The sequence below is a fragment of the Schistocerca serialis genome, chromosome 5, assembly GCF_023864345.2.
Source record: "Schistocerca serialis cubense isolate TAMUIC-IGC-003099 chromosome 5, iqSchSeri2.2, whole genome shotgun sequence".
Lineage (NCBI taxonomy): Eukaryota > Metazoa > Arthropoda > Insecta > Orthoptera > Acrididae > Schistocerca > Schistocerca serialis.
This window is the reverse complement of record NC_064642.1, coordinates 382,015,276-382,038,337: the sequence shown is the minus strand read 5'-3', so window position 1 is coordinate 382,038,337 and position 23,062 is coordinate 382,015,276. Positions and strand designations below refer to the sequence as shown.

At 40.9% G+C, this 23,062-nt stretch overlaps 1 protein-coding gene across 2 annotated transcripts in view; it reads right to left on the bottom strand.

Moving 5' to 3' along the window:
- The window catches only part of LOC126480779 (centlein-like), a 539,146-nt gene that overhangs the window by 47,503 nt on the left and 468,581 nt on the right, over positions 1 to 23,062 (bottom strand). For both annotated transcript variants that reach the window (XM_050104082.1, XM_050104084.1), the window contains 7 exons: positions 17,356 to 17,496; positions 13,939 to 14,067; positions 8,826 to 8,888; positions 7,292 to 7,594; positions 6,138 to 6,337; positions 751 to 902; positions 81 to 294 (listed from right to left, as the gene is read on the bottom strand). In XM_050104082.1, coding sequence (XP_049960039.1) covers positions 81 to 294; positions 751 to 902; positions 6,138 to 6,337; positions 7,292 to 7,594; positions 8,826 to 8,888; positions 13,939 to 14,067; positions 17,356 to 17,496 — 1,202 coding nt within the window. The remainder of the gene's footprint in view (positions 1 to 80; positions 295 to 750; positions 903 to 6,137; positions 6,338 to 7,291; positions 7,595 to 8,825; positions 8,889 to 13,938; positions 14,068 to 17,355; positions 17,497 to 23,062) is intronic.

Below are 23,062 nucleotides of genomic sequence, written 5' to 3'. Positions count from 1 at the left end.
CCACTGAGAAGATACGGAACAGACAACACAATTTGTTGACTGTTCAATACAGTAAAGATTGCAAAGAAACCAGCACCCACCTATCTGCCTCTGCAGTGCGTAGCTGCTCTTCTGTGTCGTGCAGCCTCCGCTCGGCTTGCTGTAGCTGCTCCTCACGCTGCTGTAGCTGATCGTGACAGTGCCGAAGCTCCCTCTCATGCTGCTGCTCCAATTCACTCCAAACTTCATCTGCACACCGCATCACATTCTCATGTTCCACTTGCAGCCGCTCGCAGCATTTACAGCTTGCTGATTCTGTAGAAGAGTATCATACTTTACCATAAAATACAAGCAGATCTCAATTTTTTATTTACTAATTCTTGTATTATGATTGTATACAGGGCTGGCCCAAGAAAATTTTTCTGCACAAGCAACTTAGCATTTGGCAGCCCCTTTCACCTACACCATTAATGTGAGATGTCCAGTGGTAGTAATTGATCTCATTTGTGTTTGGTCATATGACACAAAACACTTACCTGGATAAACTGAACCTATTTTATTTTTCTTTGTAGTTGTGTATGTCCAACAAATTTGTGTATGGTGATATTCTGCAGTTAAGTTTTTCTGTAAGCTCAACATGTTGTGACAGTATTTGTTTACGTTTTCATAACATTTGTCTGGTTAGTATTTTAGATGCAACTACAATGATTTTATAGCTCTGTCTTATTATTACAACCATCTCTTTTACAGTAGGTACAAGTATGTACTAACCATCAGCAGTGGCGACAGGCTGTGGTGTGAACGTGAGGCTGCGCTGTGTGTTTGGACTGGTAGCTTGAAGTACACGCCACAGTGCCCAGGCTAATGCTGCAGGCATCCAGAGACGCAGTAGCCTTTGCTCCTCTTGCCGTCGGGATTCTAACCTGCAAGCAAAGCCCTTTTATTTTGCCATACATCTCTATATCTAAACGCAGTTTACCTATTCTGAAGTGGGAAAAGGGGTGGACATATAAATGAAACTGCACAAATCTGATCAGGGAAGGATCCCTTTTTCCCTCTGGTAATATTCATTATTTGAATTTCAACATTTGAAAGATTGTTATTAATTTTTCTTTACATAATCTACATTTTCTATGAGCTTTTACATGTCCTTTTACTATCATAGAAAGAGTTGCTGATTGGAATAAATCAAATTGAATGGTGTGAAAACCAAACTACATATGTGAAGTAAAACTTTACAGTGATCTGCTCAGTCCAGTAGAAAAAGAACAAGTAAGTTGACCATCTGATAATTAAATATCAAAGAGATTATCTTATATGCACTGAAACTTCCACTACTTAGAAGTATGTTTAGTGATATTAATCTTCCTAGGAGTAAAAACTGTGCAACAGCAGAACACAAATCCAGATTATTGCATTTTAATTGCACTAATATATAAATTAACTCATCTAAGATCACTTACAGTTTCAGTTTGCCAGCATTTTTCACATGCAGTTTCAAACTCTGTGATCGATTTCTCCAAACACTCCACAAATGCAAGAAATTTTCAGCTCAGAAATCAACCTAAAGTTTCAGACAATCTGGCCTCTGCTATATTCATTCTCAATTCCATTGTTTGAGCAGAAAGCTTTTGTGAGGTTACGAATGGTAGGAGAAGGCAGACTAAAGTTGTGAGGTGGACCTAAAAGTGTGCTCTTATAATTCAGATAATTGAAACTCGACTATAAAAAGCACAAGTGTTGGTTCAGTTTTCCACTGTGTACACCATTTTAGTCTGCCTGGAATAAGTTTACTTTCTCATCACCATTTTCTTTCTCGCAAGTTCATATAGCTCATTTATTTTATGTACATCAGAATTACAGAATTCACTATATTTTCTCTTGAAGAAAATGAAACATTATGGAAACATCATCTTGAAAGAAGGAGTGTAGGCAGAATCCCACATCGAGCCATGCTATACCAACCAAGAGAAAGAAGGGGCATAGGAAGACCCAGAATGAGATAGTAATGAAAAATGAAGACTGAACAGTAACAAGAGCCTAAACCTTGAAGTGCAGAAGGAGAACACTATATTTGATCACTGTAAAATGTAATAATGGTTTTTTAGCTAGTTCACTCTTTGTGACAAATGTTTATGTATATCCACTTATTGCCATTATTCTATGGCTTTTACAAGCTTTCCCAGTTTTTAGGTAATGTAAACATTAATTCTTCTTATCTTCCTAAAAGATTCAAGAGACAATTACTCATACTTAAAAAGATAATTATCAAAGGCTATGTGACATTTCATAATATAATGAAAGTGATAGTCATATTTAAAACAAATTTCATTTTTAATAACATTATGAAAAGGACAGATTGCTGCTCACCATATAGTGGAATTCCCAGACAGGCACAACAAAAAGAATACTAAACAAGTAAACTTTCTGCCACAAAACCTTCTTCTGAAGTAACCAACACACACACACACACACACACACACACACACACACACACACACCATGGTGAGTAGCAATCTGTCCTTTTCTTTACATTGTCGTTATTCCACCCTAGATTTTCCATTGTTCAATTTCATTTTTAAATGTTTTGATATTCTTCTTGTAGAATTTATTTTTCTTTTGGTACTAATAAGATTTTATGTCATTGTAATTGTCATCCGTAGGCACATGTCTTGAGATCACTTTTACCCTATAAATTACATTATAAACAAAGCATTCCTGATACTTGTGGTCACAGCTGAAACTTTTGTTTTCAGCTGTTTTGTCTGGAAAATTTAGATCTTAAATCTTTGGCTGACAGTAGTCATTCAGTAATAATGAATTAATGCTGATCAGTTTGGCTTCTATAAAGAAATTCCCACAGAGAAAGCAATATATGATCCCAAAAACTCAATTCTGGCAAGCCAAACAAGAAAAATTACTCTCTTGATATTTTCTGGTACTTTAACAATTGTATACATTTGAATCCTAATATCATAAAATTTCGCTAGGGAAATGAAAACTTATGATATTAAAGGCATCTCCCATACATTAATCATGTTATATTTTAACAGCGGAAAACAAATTAACAACGGGAACACAGAGGTATAAAGTTAAATTTGGAAAGGGGAAAAACTACTTAGGATACACCACAATGTTCAGTTCTTAGGCCACTCCTGTTCTTGACCTACATAAATGATTTATAAAAGATATTGGAGGACTCTTCAAAAACTGTGGCTTACAAAATGTTCCCTCCAAACAGTTTAGCTGTAAAAGACCTCTTACAACACAATTTCAGACAAATTAAAATGACTTACTGACACCAGAAATAGAGATCAAGGCGTGCACGCTGTGAAATTCCAAGGTATCCTGATGGATAACAAACTGATGTTGCAACATGCATGGATAAATATACTATAAATCACATTTCTGCCTGATTTGCATTTTAAAAGCACACTCATTTTGTTGACCTGCAGGCAGGATTGCTTACTTTCACTCAGTACTGTCCTATTGAAATATTTTTTGGAGCAACACAGCTACGCTAAGAAAAAGTATTTATTTTACATACGTGTTTAGCAAAAATATTGTGTTAAGTTGTCAATAATGTGCCATCTTACAAGAGCCTCATCAGTGACCTCTGATTCTTACACTCGCGTGTCTTTACATTTATTCCATAAGGCATTCGTGGTAACTAACAAAAGAGAACTTATGGTGAACAAAACTATTCACAAAACTAGAAGTGAAAATATTTTCTTATGGACTTTAACAAGTTGCTGACAGACGTAAGGCAGAAAACTAGAGTTCTCAGATAATAATGAAATATTAAAACAAAATATGGTACCTTATTATTTCTTCTATAATTCAACAAAATATTTGGACTAGAGGGTGGAAATACCAGGTAACATTAATGTTCGTATTAAACAGTTTTTAACTTTTCCAGTATACTGAGTTGATGGCATTCTTTGAAATCAATAAAGTCACATAAATGTTTTAGTTTGAAATTTTATATAATGTTGAGTGATGTAAGAAGAGGAGAAGTGCTTTGTTTTAAAAGTAGCTGCGGAGGCAATTTGTTGCTATGAAACATTAAATAATCTTCCTAAAGCCTTTGACACATTTTGCTGTTGGCAGACACTTGCATGAGTACTGTGTGTCGTTGTTGTATGTGGCGCATTTCCTTTTCAATTTAAGTTATTTTCATTTTTTCTCTTGTTTATGTTTGATTGTTGAAGTATTATTCTGCAGTACGGGGATGCAGTAATATCCTTCGGTAGAGTATGGATTCTTACCAGTCAAAATTACAAAAATTTAACTAAAAACTAAAACAATGAAAAATTTCTGGAATTCTAAAAAAATTTCCGGGTTTTTCCTGATTTTCTCCCGGATGAAAAAATTCCCAGGTTTTTCCCGGATCTCCCGGTTGTCCCGGGTCGTATACACCCTGGTTAATTGTAACTTGACTACAATGTTAAATAGAAAAAACTTTCCTGATATTCCACAAAATATTGCATATTTGATCATGAATCAGCTTTTGGCTTCTTAGGTCTCTGTCAGATGGCAGCTACTTCAGTTGTCATTTGACAACAGCCTAAGAAACTGAAAGTCAGTTGAAATAATTAATAAAGGCTTATTCCTAAGTATGTTGAGGGTTTCAAAATACATAGCAAAATGAACCATATCAGTGGATAGAGCATCCCTCTAAGTTTGATTAATAACATGTGTCATGGCATAGTTGCAAAGTGCATCATTAGAGGGAAAGCATATCGGAACATGGTGTAAAATGGAACAGTGCATGTTTTTTGCCCTTGACATCCCTAAATGGGAATCAGTTGTGATGGCTAAGTGATGAATTCATATAAAATATCAGGTAAAAGCTAAATCAGGCAAAACAATGCAGTGCATTCAAGTCACTGGTTGCTTATGAGGTGAGGAAAAAACAAGACAGCTGGGACCATCAGCAGAAAAGGTAGAGCGTGTGTGGGAATCATTCACAAGGAGCTTGGAGAAATTGATGACATGTGGGAGCATAGAAATGCAGATTCAACAGTCAACTGTCTGATGCACTCTTGCATGTAAAACCATGCTGACTGCAGTTGTCATATGAACTGACCACTAGCTTCATTCTGACATCTGCAATGACTTTCTGTGGCATAGAAGTTGGCTTTCAAGAACAACATCATATTTTGTGTCTCTAAAGGTGAATTGCCACAACATGCATGTTTGAGCCACAGAATATCCACACAAGATTGTGGAACACATTCATAATTCACCTAAAGTTAACATCTTGTATGCTTTGTCCCCTTCCACAGTTTATAGGCAGCTTTTATTTAGGGAGAAGACTGTGACTGCTTTCATGTGTCAGGACATGCTGCAGCAATACTTATGCCATGATTTTAGCAAGATATTGCAGACTTCATTTTGCGACAAGATTGTATTTCACCATACTTTCTTTCCAGTATTCATGATTGCCTCAATCCCAAACTGCTTCAGTGTAGGAATGGCAGTGCTTTCCATCATGACTTATTCAGTGGCCACCACAGTCACCTGAATTAACTCCATGAAATTACATTTTACGGCATTATGTCAAAGATGGTGCATCCCTGCCTCCACTGCCACTTAATTTGAAAGAGTTTCAAGGAAGGATAGTTAATGCAGTCATTGATATTCACCATGACATGATGGAATGTGCGAGGCAACAGTTGGACTGTCATATTGACGTTTGCCTCATCACTAATGGTGCTCACATTAAGCACCTGTAATGTGTGTTGAAAATGGTTGCTCTATCCACTGACATGCAGTTTTTTTCTGCGTGTCCTGTGGATTTTGTGTAGTCATCTTTTGAAAGTGTTTCCTATTTAAGATTATTTCAGAACATATCGACCATGGATTGTGTGTATTGTTTTGTTCTGAAATTAAACAGGAGATACTGAAATTCGTGATAAGAGTGATGAATCCTTCTGAGGAAATAAGCCATGTAATATGCTTTCAGAGTGACATTTAGATAAGTTTCTTACTTGTAATTTTCCACGCAGAAGGTGACAAATAATAAATTTGTTCAAATGTCACTACAAAATGAATATATTACTCATCTGTTTCCTGAAAAGAATTAAATTAGAGCAATTCATTGAGAAATAATGAATTTGCATATAGATAAGAGAGTGTTTTTGCCAGACACTTACAGTTGGCAGCGTTGTTCAAGGCGGGCGCGTTGCTCCATGTGCTCACGAATCAGTGCCAGCTTCTGTATTTCTCCTGTGAGTGCTCCACAGCCCACAGGTTCATCAGTCTGTGAAGCACAGCTAATAGTTTCGGCAGGCCACAGCAAATCTGTCTGTGTGGCTTGTGAGCATGCTGCTGCTGGCACCTCCCCCTGCATAACCTAAGCAGGGCATCGCATGATCAGTCATTTTAAATCTGGCTTCCTTATTTTTGTAGTGAAATACAAGTATTCTTAACAACTTTCAGTGCTGCTACAGCAACAAATTTTACAGCCCAAACACCCATAAATTAAGAAAGGGAATATCACACTAATAAAGAGGGTGAAATGCTGCTCTGTGAATATGCACATGATACTCAATTTCCAACTACAGTAACAGGTAGTCCTTCTACAGCCTTTTTAACAGACTGCATATTCAGTAGGTACAAGCTACCATCAGCAAGAACAGCTAAGTGTAAACTTAACTTTGGACATTCTTATACCAAGAAATTTCAAGCCTTTAAGATGTGGACACCATAATGAAACAAATGTATGACATCTTACCCTAAAAGTTTAATAACTGTATATTGTTCTCCAGAATACATGTGGTGAATCATGCCTGTGACATTATGCACAGCCTTTCTCGAAATTTCAGTGCAAAATAGTCAGACTTATCCTTGAAGATTTTGCTGAGATGACAGTTAAATTATGCAATGATGATAATTTCAAAACAGAAGTGCATTAAATTCTCATTGAGTTATGGGGTTAGATATGAAAAGTATACTGAAAATGCATAAATAATGAAGCTTTTTTAATTGGTGACATTTACCAACTTCTGAGCAATACATGTTTATTTATTGCGACATCAATTTCTTCATTCAACTAATGTAAGACCTACGGCACTGGTCAAATAGTAGAGTTTTAAAAATTGGAAATTGTGGCTATAACGACATTATTTTGGGTAAGGGTTGTGGTCTTACATCACCATTAAGAACAAAAATGTAACTCTCAGGATCTACAGGTCAACATAAAGTTCATGTTACATAACTTAATATTACATATAAGCCAACAATGAAAAAAACACTAATTGAAAATGTGGAACTTTTCCTACAACTTTTATGAAATGTATTTCTATACCTGGCATCTGTGGTAGTTGTGTTTGTTGCGGGAGAGGCGGCGGTGTGGTGAAGCACGAGGAGAAGAGCCAGTATCAAAGCCGTCATCAGTATCTATGTCATCGTCATCTCCACGGTCATCATCTTGGTCGTTTATTTCAACTTCGTCGCTAAGTCGGTCTTCATCATCGTGGTCGTCAGAATCGAAGATGCCGCTCTCGTGGCTGCTGTCACTAAGCTTAGGGCGCATGGGTGGTGGCGACCTCTGCTCGGCCGTGAAGGGCAGCACGGTTGCCACAATGCGGCTGCCGGGCACGGCTTTGTCCTGTAACATTGATCTGAATGTATAAATACTTTTCTTCATGAATAATTAACTATAAACTTAGTTTGAGCACATTCATAATATTGTACATTATGTTTATGGTACACTTACAACAAAGGAAACTGAAAAATAATATCTGTTGCACATTTGTCGGTATACTTTTCCTCGCAGGTCTCTTAGTCCTAAATTTGCAGAGATATGGATTTCAGACAATGTGTTTGTCATACTCTGCAATTAGACTATACTGCAACACTGTTGTAGGCATCCAAGAGTATAGCTTAGAAAAGGACTTACACCTCCAGTGCAACATTTAAGTTTTGGTCATGGCTGCAGGAGGTTTCTGTATGGTTGTGTATGTGAATGTGTGTACTTTTGCTAGAGAAAGATCAAGAGCTCAAAAACTAGTGTGAATGCTGTTTTCTGTTTTCTGTTGCACGTTTCTATGTGCTGCACATGAGTCCACTATAAATGAGTGGTTGCCTTTCCGTATCTTACATATTATACCAAGATATTAATTATACAACTATGAATGATTGTAGGAAGATCCACAACTGATTTAATGTTCAGCACTGTGGAGCAGTTGTCTTTAGACACTCCTTATAATGTTGGAACTCTACCTCAGCAGATGCTGCTACAGAGTTTAAAAGTTGCAGATGTACGGCTAAAGTGGTACACATACTAACATAAACCACCTTAATTAGCTATACAAAACCACACCATCAAACACACAAAAAACCAAATTCATAATTTCTGCATTGAGTCAACAGCATGTAACTTTGAACCATTTCAATTAATCCAAATGCTGTGAATTAATTAACCATGGTTAAAAACCTTTCACTTATTCTCAGCAGTTAAAAAAATTGGTTTTTGATTAAGTCATTGTCACAATGACACCTACAACTACACGAAAATAAACTCAAAGATATATTTAGCATTGGGAGTAAGTATGACACTCAACTCTCTGATAACAGAATTGTTGCTGTGTAATGTCTCTGACCTTATAGGTTAGACAGTAAATTTTATTAAAAACATAAACCCACACCAATATGACATTTTATTCATCTAAGTCATATTTTGAGGGTACTGCTCGGTTTAGGAAATGCTACCTACTTCCTGTTTCAATCATAAGCAAAATCCTGTTAATCTTCAACTAGTTTCAGATATATGATGTTATATTTCTTCCAAATGCACGACAGTGCCATATGTACTACTTACAAATTCTAGATGCACTTACAAGCGTATTGTCTGTTTGTGACCGCATGCACACAGGACCACAGCAGCAGCGATGGGACCCACCCTGCAACATCATCAGCAGTCATTAACAGTCCATCCAACATATAGTTTAAAGATTGTAACTTTACAGAATAGAAACTCTGCATTTGAGTTGCTATCCAGTAACCTAGATTCTACTTTTTCATTATTTTTGTTTCATGAAAGTACATATTTACAGAAAAGAAATTTTTAAGTTCCCGACAAGCACAATTAGAAGACCCTTATGGAAAGCTTTCAGTCACAGCCTTCATCAGTAGAAGAAAAACACACACCATTCATACACACAAGCAAGCACATCTCATACACGCATGACCGCCAACTCCAGCATCTCGGACTGGAATGCAGCCATGACATGGGACGCAAGCAGCAATCGGGTAAGGGCAAAGAAGTAGGAGGGATAGTAGTGTATAGGTAGGGAGAGAGACATGAATGCTGTCTGGTGGTGTGTCAAGGACTAGAATGTCAACAGGCACAGCATCTTGAGGTTGTGGTGCAGGAAGATGGGGAAAAAAGACGTGAATAAGGAGAGGAGTGAGCAAAGATGGGTGTATGTGTTGGCAGAGGGCGGTAAAAAAACCAAAAGGGTGGGAGGCAAAAATGGGGTGGTAACTGTTGGGTGGGGGGTGTGGGGACAGTATTTCACTGTACTAGAGCCTGGGATAACTACAGGAGCAGAGAATGTGTTGTAAGGATAACTCCTATCTGCGTGATTCAGAGAAGCTGGTGTTGGAGGATACCATCCAGATGGCTCAGGAAGTGAAGCAGCCACTGAAATCAAGCATGTTACATTCAATTGCATGTTGTGCCACAAGTTGGTCTACTTTGTTCTTGGCCACAGTTTGGTAGTGGCCATTCGTATTCGTGGCTGTTAGCCATACCAATATAAAAAGCTGCACAATAATTTCAGCAGAGCTGGTAAATAACACGTGGAATTTCCTGTACGGCCACAAAGGAGCGTCTGATTCGTCACCATGTACCTCCCTTGACTAGAACAACTGAACCACATCCTTTGCCACGGCTTCGATTACCTATCATCATTGCCTGAAACAAGAGACACCCCGCCCACGATACTTCCCACCCTCCTAAAGTGGTGTTCCATTGCCCACCCAACCTCCAAAACATCCTAGTCCATCCCTGTGCCACTCCCAGTCCCAGACTCTTGCTACAAGGATCATATCCCTGTGAAAACTCAGGTGCAAGATCTGCCCACTTCACATGGCCAGCATTTCCTCTTCCAGTCCTCTCACAGGTTTATCCTACCCCATCAGGGGCCGGGCCACGTGTGAAAGCAGCTGACACTTGAACTTGAGACCTTTGCCTTTCACTGGCAAGTGTTCCACTAACTGAGCTACTCGAGCATGAGTCACGACTCATCCTCACAGCTTCGCTTCTGCCAGTACATTGTCTCCACTTTCCAAACTTCCCAGAAGTTCACCTGCAAAATTTGCAAGAATAGCAACCCTGGACGCAAGGATATTATGAACACATGGCTTAGCCACAGCCTGGGAGATGTTTCCAGAATGAAATTTTCACTCTACAGTAGAGTATACAGCCAAACACACTGCCGACAGAGCTACCCAAGCATGACTGATGAGCCATCATCACAGCTTTACCTCCACCAGTACCTCATCTCCTACCTTCCACTTACCCATGAAAGGCAAACATCCTGAGTTTGAGTATCAGTCTGGCATGCAGTTTTAACCTGCCAGGAAGTTTCATATCAGCACACATTCCACTGCAGAGCGAAAATTTAATTCCAATTTTACGTTATTTGCTTGTTCCATGTGTCATAACTGTGATCCGTTGCTATGATGTGCAAGTCAGTTTTACAGGACAAAGAGAAAGGAAGCTCTCCTGCTTCATTGTTTCTTGCATCTCTCTTTCCTGACAGATCACATCCAAATAATTAGAAATGTCACCTACAGTGTAAATGCCATAAAAATGTATAAATATTTATTATCCTGACATTATTAACTTACTAACATCAGAGCAGTTTTTGGTAAATTTCAGGATTTTAATTCCTAGGTGTACAACATACAGTCATGTCTGCATGTTAAGTGGAAAGCACAAATCCTAAACATCCAACACTAGCCAAGCATGTGCTCCAAATCACATATGAAAAGAATGAAGTTTCACTCTGCAATGGAGTGTGTTCTGATTTGAAATTTCCTTGCAGATTAAAATCGTGTGCCGGACTGGGACTCGAACCTTGGACTATTACCTATCACAGGCAGCTGCTGTACTGATTGACGTTTCCAATAAGTCCCATAGTGCCCAGAGCCATTTGAACCATTTGACGTTTCCAAGTACAACGTATGACTGACCTTAACAGCTTTACATTGGTCAGTACTCGTGGCAGTGAAGTTATGAGAGTGGGTTGTGAGCTGTGATTGGATAGCTCAGCCAGCAAAGTTTCCCAGGTTCGAGTCCTGATCCAGCACTCAGTTTTAATCTTCCAGGAACTTTCACACAGCAATGTACAATGTTGAAAGAGAGGCGTAATGAGCACACTAGGCAGCAGTGGCACTTTGGGACTTATTCATATTTAAGCTACATTCTGTGCCTAGTGAACAAATATTCCCCAAACTGATTGTATTTGATATGCAAGTTTTTCTGAGTCCAAGAAGACAGCATTAAAAATGTTCATATATTTCTTGGAACTGCCCCGCATACGGGTTACAGGTAAACCCACCTATGTCTGCAGCTTTCACTGTCCTTCATTACAGTGGAAGGTCGTTCACTTAGTTTCAGTCGGAAAACTCTACCCCCAGAGAGTCATGTATATCTACTGTTTGTCCATGACAAGTTGACGATTGGCGTGGTGGCTGTCGGGAATGGCCGTGCCCCCGCATTAGGCTGCCGAGGGGACAGCAGCGGTGAGGGGAAGTCGGCGTCAACTGCTTGTAACAGCGCCTGCACTACCACACGTGTTTTGCGGTTAATACAAAACCGGAGGCGGCACTCGCGAAAATATTGCCCGCGTAACACTTCCGTCGGATCGGAGACCTCCTAATTTGTTGACATATTTATGGTCGAGAGTTTTATCTATAACTTATGGCCGCGCGGGATTAGCCGAGCGGTCTGCGGCGCTGCAGTCATGGCCTGTGCGGCTGGTCTCGGCGGAGGTTCGAGTCTTCCCTCGGGCATGGGTGTGTGTTTGTCCTTAGGATAATTTAGGTTAAGTAGTGTGTAAGCTTAGGGACTGATGACCTTAGCAGTTAAGTCCCATAAGATTTCACACACATTTGAACATTTTTATAACTTATGTATCGAACACAATGAAAAATGAAAGTAGATGAATGTGCAACATCCGACACTATGAATCGGAAATAAAAAAAAACAACTTATTTTTGGAAACTGCTCGCACATTGCATTTACTAAACGCAACACAGCAGTAATGTTCACAACGTGTAATTAACTGTGCTTGAAAGAACTGTCAAAATGATGTTCACTAAAGATAACTGCTTATTTGCCCGCCTTGAAAACACTGTGAGATTGTTATCCTGAAATCATATTTATTTGATATTCTGTCGAACTTCTTGCTGTGGTATACCTCGTTATCTATACAATCACAAAATTGTGTGGGATATTAGGAACCACCACATCTGCACCAGCCTCGCCCCCCCCCCCCCCCCCCCCCTCGACGTCTGTTAGGTTCGTCAAATTCAAGAAGTTCGCAAGTTAGTGAAATCAGTTTCCTGCATGAAACTTCCTAACAGATTAAAACTGCGTGCCACATCGGGTTCCCAGGTTGAAGTACCGGTCCGGCACACAGTTTTAATTTGTCAGGAAGTTTGAAATCAACGCACTGTCCGCTGCAGGGTGAAAATTCGTTCTAGTTTCTTGCGTCTTGCTGAATGTACTTGCCCAATTTGTCTTTTCGTGGAAGTACTTCTCAAACTTGCGGAAGATGTGGGTGTTCATTACCGATGCGAAAGTATCATTGTCGAAAAGGAGAACGGTACAAAGACAGAGGGGCCGAAACACATGTACCGTTCGAACCTTTAAACACACATAGTTAGCATCACCAGTCAAGGAACTGCGAAATGATTTTACCAACCAATTTGTTTCACCAGAAGGGAAAGCAGAAGGGCAGTACAGACGTCTTTAAATTTTAGCTAATTTTTTAATATTATTGTAAGCATAAATGTATTACATTTTTGATAAAAGTAGTAAATACTGCTCCCAAAAATCGAAGAGTAATTTAAAAGGCAGTCTCTTGGTGAGATACCGCGCCGCATTTTTGTTTCCTGCTATCACATACTTGACTATACAATACACAAGAGATGTTCTAAATTTGCATACGACACCCTCTAAGTTTTTAATCTAAGTAAAGTCCTCTGATTTTAGTTAATCGAATAGTGTTTCTTGGTAACATCGATATGTACTCTAATTTTTTTCAATTTTTTATTTTTGTGTTTCGTCACGATTTTTATTCACTAATAATAATGCAACATCTGTGGCGACTGCTCTGGTTTTTCAGAGTAACTCCACTGCTGTAACAAGTGCTTGCGGCGAGTTCCTGAAGTAAACTTGCCCAATGACTTGAACTAAATTAGAGTAAATTTCTGTTCTAATGTAAACATCCCAGCAACTGCTTACAGAACTTATTTGCTAATGGACGTAAGCCTTTCGTAAGAATCCGCATCTAGACCCAGCTTGACGCTCGGAGACAAATGAATATCTTCAGGTAGTGCTGATTTCCTCTGCATCTGGCAGCACTAGCGAAATCGTCAAGTTATCGTGGCCAAAGTATATGGTGGTGGCCTCTACACTTCCACAGCCTGTAACTTTATGTACAGCGACGTCTATGGGTCATGTGCGATCTGATAAATATTTCCATTTTTGAAAAACCATTTATGCATGGTATTGGATAATTCACGACACTACTTTTCAGTCGAAATAAGTTCAAAATTATATAAAGCAAACGATAGTGGCTGCAAATTCAAATTTTCTGAGAACTTGGAATACCTTAATTAACACATTAAAATGTCGTTGCAGTGACAAACATGTTTTAAATTTTTAATGCTTTCTTAAATTAATGCATTTTTAAGGTCAATATATGATGCACATACCGTATCAGAGTGTTCCATCTCTAGTAAACGAAACTCTAGGAGCTCATTCAGCTCACGCAGCTCAGCTACTTCGTCCTCTAATCGTTGTACACGCTCCTCGCTATTGTCGCCGGCACCATCTTCATTCACCTGCAATACAAACACAACAATATTTGGACAAATGTTACTTTCATTCTATTGATTTCTCAGGCCTTAAAGAATGGTACTCAAATGTGTAATTTACATACAGTGGAAGATTTTAATCACTGCACCTTAAATGCAGTATTCTTTTTCGTGTTCTTATGAACGATTAGAGGAATAAAAAGACAGAAATTGTGCACCGGCGCACAGTCTATCTGTCACAAAATGTGGTAAATATAGGCACACTTCCGGTCACAATGAGTTTTGGTGCACGCAACCCACATATTCTAAACCAAACCACAATCATAAAGGCACTAAGTATTACATTTGCACACAGAAAGTCGATAAAGTAACTATTTTTTAACGAAAATTTTGATTACAAATCATTAGGACGTGCGAGAACTAACCATGCTTCTTGGCAGACAAAGTAGACACCAAAAGTAGGAAATCTCCATCTCCTCTTTTCTTATCAGGCAAATTTTAACAGTGAAAGCCTTTCCTACCAAATGTATCTGGAATGGCTAAATCAAGTTTATTTACGCCATCAGCATTATGTAATTATGGTAACTTTGACTCGACAGAGCTTACCCAGTATATGAGATGGAGTGTGTGGGAAGTGGGTGGGGCAACTCATGATAGATTCGTTATGAATGGCGAAATAGATTTGAGATTTCACAAGCGATTTTCGGTACACTTGCTACTGGTCGGTATCCATAACATGTACTGTCTTTCTTCAAACAGCTATCTTTTCTGAATTGGGTGGGATCAGTGCCCCAACCCACTGCTTCCCTCCTCGACTGCTGGGTGTGCCCACATACCTCACTGTTTAGAGTAGCCCTAACTGACTGAAGTATTGTTGCAAAATTTCAAACTAATGTCATCATTTACTCCCTTAATATGATTACTTGGCGTTCATTTAGGAATTTTCTGCTAGGTACTGTGGTTTGTGTACTCTATTTCTTTGACTGATGGTTATTCTCAGCTGTTTGATAGCCACCTAAGTTTTATCTCTTTCAAGGTTCTGCATACCTCTTTTTAAGTGATTTGTCCATGTTATTTTACAAAAGGTCGATTTAGCCCATATGAAAATATAACAGAAATGTTCGGAGAACTTAAATGGAAATCCTTGGAAGAAGACATACGCTACTGGCCATTAAAGTTGCTAAATCAAGAAGAAATGCAGATGATAAACGGGTATTCATTGGACTATTATACTAGAACTGAGATGTGATTACATTTTCAAGTAATTTGGGTGCATAGATCCTGAGAAATCAGTACCCAGAACAACCGTAATAACGTCCTTGATACGCCGGGGCATTGAGTCAAACAGAGCTTGGATGGCTGCCCATGCAGTTTCAACACGATACCACAGTTCATCAAGAGTAGTGACTGGCGTATTGTGACGAGCCAGTTGCTCGGCCACCATTGACCAGACGTTTTCAATTGGTGAGAGATCTGGAGAATGTGCTGGCCAGGGCAGCAGTCGAACATTTCCTGTATCCAGAAAAGCCCGAACAGGACTTGCAACATGCGGTCGTGCATTATTCTGATGAAATGTAGGGTTTCGCAGGGATCGAATGAAGGGTAGAGCCACGGGTCGTAGCACATCTGAAATGTAACGTCCACTGTTCAAAGTGCCGTCAATGAATACAAGAGGTGACCGAGACGTGTAACCAATGACACCCCATACCATCACGCCGGGTGATACTCCAGTATGGCGATGACGAATACACGCTTCCAATGTGCTGTCACCGCGATGTCGCCAAACACGGATGCGACCATCATGATGCTGTAAACAGAACCTGGATCCATCAGAAAAAATGACGTTTTGCCATTCGTGCAGCCAGGTTCGTCGTTGAGTACACCATCGCAGGCGCTCCTGTCTGTGATGCAGCGTCAAGGGTAACCGCAGCCATGGTCTCCGAGCTGATAGTCCATGCTGCTGCAAACGTCGTCTAACTGTTCGTGCAGATGGTTGTTGTCTTGAAAACGTCCCCATATGTTGACTCAGGGATCGAGACGTGGCTGCACGATCCGTTACAGCCATGCGGATAAGATGCCTGTCATCTCGACTGCTGGTGATACGAGGCCGTTGGGATCCAGTACGGCGTTCCATATCACCCTCCTGAACCCACCGTTTCCGTATTCTGCTTAACAGTCATTGGATCTCGACCGACGCGAGCAGCAATGTCGCGATACGGTAAACCGCAATCGCGATAGGCTACAATCCGACCTTTATCAAAGTCGTAAACGTGATGGTACACATTTCTCCTCCTTACACGAGGCATCACAACAACGTTTCAACAGGCAACACCGGTCAATTGCTGTTTGTGTATGATAAATCAGTTAGAAACTTTTCTCATGTCAGCACGTTGTAGGTGTCGCCACTCTCACCAACCTTGTGTGAATGCTCTGAAAAGCTAATCATTTGCATATCACAGCATCCTCTTCCTGTCGGTTATATTTCGCGTCTGTAGCACGTCATCTTCATGGTGTAGCAATTTTAATGGCCAGTAGTGTATTTACATAGGGGGCTAGTAATGTTTTGTAGAACAACATAGCACCAACTAGCACTCCAGTATATGTGGAAGTTGAGAGCTGCCACTCTGGAGGTTCACGTTTGTGCCCATATAAAGGCTATTTGTAGGTATGAATTTCTTACAACAAATCTTTGGTTAGAGGCTTCTTATAGTATTTCATCCTAACCTAGTGGTGAACGTATTCATAACATATGCTCCTCCTCCTTCTCCTCCGTCCGAAAAGGCCACGGAAGGCGAAATGTCACCGACCGACCGTCGCGTCATCCTCACCGATAAGCGTCACTGGATGCTGTTATTGAGCGGCATGTAATCAAAACACTGTTCTCCTGGCCACTGTCAGTTTTCGTGACCGAAGCCGTTACTTTTCAGTCAAGGAGCTCCTCAGTTGGCCACACAAATGCTGAGTGCGACCTGCCTGCTAACAACGCTCGGCACACCTGGACGGTCACACATCGATTTCTAGCCAAGCCCGACAGTGTTTAACTTCGGTGATCGAATGGGAATCGGAGTTACCATCATGGCAAGGCCGTCGGCCTTCATAACATATGGTGACACAAATTTCTATAAACAGAATGCTTTCTCAGGATCTGCTGCTGTTATTGTTGTAGCCAACGCCAACTATTGCCTACGACCCAATGACAGAAACTACAAGCATTGAATGGAATCTACAAGCTTAGAGCTGACCCATTTCTGAAAGATGTTTAATATATGACTCTCGCACAGTGTAACGTATGCATAGGTGGCAGACTCGGCTGACCTGTGGTCCGAGGCGCGGCCAGCACAGCTTGTCGGGAGCGGCGGCTGCTTCTTCCTCCGCCTGCTGCTGCTGCTGCTGCTGCTGTTGCTGCGGCAGTGACTGGGGCTCGTCCTCCTCAGCCACTGGCTCCAGCTCCATAAACTGCGAACAAGGCACAGCACACCTCACCTCACCTGCAACCTTCTGTCAGTTGCTAACTGCGACACAAAATATTAACAATAATGTGGGGGAGTAACTACGCTCCTTGTATTTGAATATCATTTACAGACGAGAGCTTTTTTTTCTCCCTAGGTCCGATCGCTCACGAAATCAAACCGCAGGAAAATCCAATGAAGGTTTGAGCAGATGAGTTGCGCAGTGCCTCTAGTAAGCCCGTCGATTGTGTCACGTCACAATGTTTATAGTTCTGATTGTACAGAGGCATAGAATCTCCTGTCAGGTTCTCCACGATGAGAGGTTCCGCCTGATTTCATGCATCCCACATAACATAGCTGTCATGCGTGATTGCAAAATGCGGCAATGGTGCAAGAGCTTCCAAAGGAAGACTGTGTTTACCGTCCCGTCGACATCGAGTTCATTTGAGATGGAGCACAAGCTCGGATTTTGTCAAGGATGTGGAAAAAAATCGGCCGTGTTCTTTCGGAGCAACCACCCCGCCATTTGCCTTGAGCGATTTAGGGAAATCATGGAAAACCTAAATCTGGATGGCCGCACGTGGGTTTGAGCCATCGTCCCCCCGAATGCAAGAACTTTCAATCATAACGTGTGGATGTGTGATGCAGGCGCTCAACGGGCGGGTCAAGAACATTTTTTCACCTAGGCGACATATCATTTGTCGCCCCACCCCCTTGACATATCATTTGTCGCTCCACCCCCTTCTCCTCTTTCCCTCGAACACTTTCACCTGTTTGCTACTGATTGTGATAAGCACTGTATGTAAATCTTGCAGCTGGGAGTCTCTGTCCCCAGCTCGGCGCCCCAAACGGCCGCTACTGTGATACTTCTATAGAAATCTTGCATTTGTTGCACCTCTGGGGCTCCCTCTCAGCTTGCCGACCCCAAGTGGTGGCTTGTGTCGCTTGGGTCTTAAACCTTCCTGGCGGACACAAAAGAAAGCGAGTGTCAACCGATGAACCTGCTCAACGAATGGATCAGGCGGTTACAGAAAATTGTCTACCAAGGGCAATTAAGAACAAGCGAAAAGGAATGTCGTCATCGGGCACTGCCCGTCTTTTTACGACACTGCAGCTGGAACAAAGACTCTTCTGCAGGTTTTTCAATGGGGAATATTTCATCATACACCATATAATCAGCCGGCCGGTGTGGCCGAGCGGTTCTAGGCGCTCCAGTCTAGAACCGCGCGATCGCTACGGTCGCAGGTTCGAATCCTGCCTCGGGCATGGATGTGTGTGATGTCCTTAGGTTAGTTAGGTTTAAGTAGTTTGAAGTTTTAGGGGACTGATGACCTCAAATGTTAACTCCCATAGTGCTCAGAGCCATTTGAACGATACAACGCGGACATGGATCCCTCTGATTTTCATCTCTTTGCACTCATGAACCACTGGCTATGAGAACAGTATTTTGGCACAGACAAAGAACTGCAGACCAGCGTAGAGAATTGGTGCAAAGCACAGGCGGCTGCCTTCCATGACGAGGGTGTTAGAAAGGTGGTACCACGCTACGGCAAATGACTAAGTCGGAGCAGTGACTACGTAGAGAAGTAGCTGGAAGGTGTAGCTAAATGTTGCAAATAAAACATTTTTGATTTTGACAGTGGTTTCCATTTCGCGACCAGTCGGACTTTAAAAAAAAATAGCTGTCTTATAGTGAAAGTACATCTCATCAGATTCCCACCTCTCCTTGCTCACATACTGAATACCTCCGTAGATTCTACACTACCCGCAAGCTCGACTCCAACAACCATATTGTCTCCCCTCTAACTTCCAATACCTAAACCGACACATTGCATTCAATCTTAAACCTACAGATTCCTCACATTCTGTCTCAACGAAACTTCAACCTTTTCCCTCCCCCAGACAACGAAATCCACCCTCATTTTTTTATCTTGAATATTTTGTTATTAATTGAAAACAAACCAAGTTAACGAGCAATTTGGCTCTGAACACTTTGGGACTTAATTGCTGAGGTCATCAGTCCCCTAGAACTCAGAACTACTTAAACCTAATTAACCTAAGGACATCACACACATCCATGCCCGAGGCAGGATTCGAACCTGAGACCGTAGCGGCGGTTCCAGACTGTAGCGCCTATAACCGCTCGGCCACCAAGGCCTGCCAGTTAACGAACAAGTCACGTTTATAAATTTCTAGTTAATACGACAAACTGTCCACAAACTGGGAAAAAGATTTTAATCGGTCGTTTCTTATCCTAACCTTCATTTAGGCCAATAACACATTGCAATACCTTATTACATGATTAAACAAATATTTATTATGGTATTTATTGAATTTTTCTAAAAAATGGACTTATCTCTCTCTTGCACCCAACACTGTTTTCTATGAATATGCTGTTAATGAATAAACAAATAAATAAAGAAACAGCAAATATTAGCACTTTACAGGTTACTGAATATTAAGAGCATTCTGCTAATTACAAAAAAAGGATACCCTAATAAACGTCAGTGAAATTTTAATAAATCCATTATGCTTTCCTTTTCATCCAAACCAGTGCTGCGGTCACAGAGTAAAAAGCTGTGATCGGGGTCAGGAAATGCACGAGTTATTTATCTTGAAAGATGCTTTGAAGATTTTTATGTAAGTATACTGCACCATGCTATGCTTTTTGTTTTGGACACTGCAGTTGTTTGTAATTATATGCAAATGTTCCACGTTTTTGTCAAGTTAATGAAATCGTGCAGACAATTTATCATTTCCCTTGATCCTTTCTTCTCATGTCTCACCATATAGCTAGAAATAACTTTTACCGGACCTGGAAATTGCTTATAAGTTGCTAGGTTATATCAACTTAACAAAAGAGGGTCGGCCGTTGTGGCCGAGCGGTTCTAGGCGCTTCAGTCCGGAACCGCGCTGCTCTTACGGGCGCAGGTTCGAATTCTGCCTCGGACACGGATGTGTGTGCTGTCCTTAGGTTAGTTAGGTTTAAGTAGTTTTAAGTCTAGGCGACTGATGACCTCAGATGTTAAGTCCCATAGTGCTCAGAGCCATTTAAACAAAAGAGGTAAATATCTTTTGTTTAAGCGTCACTTTCTGCACACAGTGATGTCACTGCAGAAATACCTTGATTATGTACTACTCGATCACATGCCGTTATGTGACTACCGTTTTGTGCAATTACTTCGCAAATCCCGAAAATGTCTCGTTCTTGCTCCAGATACCTGACGTCCTCAAGCTCATTCTTTGTGTTATTCCGAATGGGACCCATGAGCAAGTTCCTGTACCAAACGATAGAGCAGTTTTAAAACTGTGCAATGGTAGTAAAACCTCATTTTCGGCCAAAAGTCGACATATCTGGTTACTGCGCCAGTACCTTCAAATGGTTCAAATGGCTCTGAGCACTATGGGACTTAACTTCTGAGGTCATTAGTCCCCTAGAACTTAGAACCAGTTAAACCTAACTAACTTAAGGACATCACACACATCCATGCGCGAGGCAGGATTCGAATCAGCGACCGTAGCGGTCTCGCGGTTCCAGACTGCTGCGCCTAGAACCGCACGGCCACTTCGGCCGGCGCCAGTACCTTCAATTGCCAAAAAAAATTATCTTAAAACATTCGTAAATGTTTCGCCTTTTAATTACAATGTTACGACTATATGTGTTTTAGACCTATTAGCCGAAGGATGGGCTGTTTGAACCGCAGACATCGTTCCCACCCCCTCCACCGCCCATATAGGGCAAAGGGGAAGGAACAAGGGGAAGATAAGTTTGGCCAATGAAGAGTGTCTTGTGTACTAACAATCAACGTATGCATTGAAAGGTACACTATCAGTAAGTGAATGAGTTTAAACGGGACACAGAATTCGGTCTTTGAGGGATGTGCTTGTCACAATGGGTTTCAATTTCTTCTTTCTATCATTACGGTTACGATAATGACAACAACAACAAAACTTAAACAACTAGTTTCGACACTAGATACAGGTACTCATAGTTATCAACACTAGACAGTTACACACGAGACACTTGACACATAAACTGCTCTAACGGCACAATACAATTTGGCACATATGATATCTTTTCTTCAGGATTACTGTAATTATTATTCTTTTTGAAGTATAATGAATTATTTACAACAAACTACATGAGGGAATCTATATAGTATGAAGCAGTAGTCAATATGCCTAACTCCTTAACAGATATTTACAAGATGGTCGTGGGTGAGCACCACATATCATCCGACCAGCACATTTTTTAGCAATGAAAACCTTGTTTCTTAATGATGAGTTACCCAAGAGCATTATTCCATACGCAATTATTGAATGAAAATACCCAAAATAAGTTACTAACTGTGTTGCTCTCCCCAAGATAGGCAACGATTCAAAGTGCAAATGTGTCTGAAATGAGTTGTTTTAGGGATCCAAAAAGTTTCCCCGTTTAAATTCTCGATACATATAATTATCAGCCTTGATATTATTTCCTCGTCATGTTGTACATTTGTCATTGGTTTGGTGTTTCTGGATGACTTTTTAAAATTGTGAGTGCGACTATTTGCAGAAAATCTCTCAATAATGCTGTTCAGAACATTATTTATCATTTCTTCTATTGCTGTACATTAAGTTTAGACTGATTACGATACTACACTGAAGCTCCAAAGAAACTCGCATAGGCATGCTTTCAAATACTAAGATATGTAAACAGGCAGAATAAGGCGCTGCGGTCGGCAAAGCCTATATAAGACAAGTGTCTGGCGCAATTATTAGATCGGTTACTGCTCCTACAATAGTAGGTTATCAAGATTTAAGTGAGTCTGAATGTGGTGTTATAGCGGCGCACGACCGATGGGACACAGCATCTCCGAGGTATCGATGAAGTGGGGATTTTCCGTACGACCATTTCACGAGTGTACCGCGAATATCAGAAACCCGGTAAAACATGAAATCTTCGACATAACTGCGGCCGAAAAAAGATCCTGCAAGAAAGGGACCAACGACGACTGAAGAGAACATTTCAATATGACAGAAGTGCAACCCTTACGCAAACTGCTGCAGATTTCAATGCTGGGCCATCAAGAAGTGCCAGCGTGCGAACCATTCCACGAAACATCATCGGTATGGGCTTTCGGAGGCGAAGCCTGCTCATGTACCCTTGTTGACTGCACGTCACAAGCTTTAAGCCACGACTGGGCCTGTTTACACCAACATTGCACTGTTGATGACTGGAAACATGTTGCGTGGTCGGACGAGTCTAGTTTCAAATTGTATCGAGCGGATGGACGTGTACGGCTAAGGAGACAACCTCACGAATCCATGGGCCCTGCATGTCAGCAGGGGGTGTTCAAGCTGGTGGAGGCTCTGTAATGTTGTGACGTATGTGCAATTGGAGTGATATGGGAGTGATATACGTGTAGATACGACTCTGACAAGTGACACGTACGTAAGCATCCTGTACGCTGGGAGGTCTACTTTATTGTAGTGTTCATACCAGGTTCTCCAGAAAATCCGTTATCGAATCGCAAGGCGATATGTAGAAAAGGTCCAGCCAAATGCCATTCACAGCGGGAAAATATAGTCGA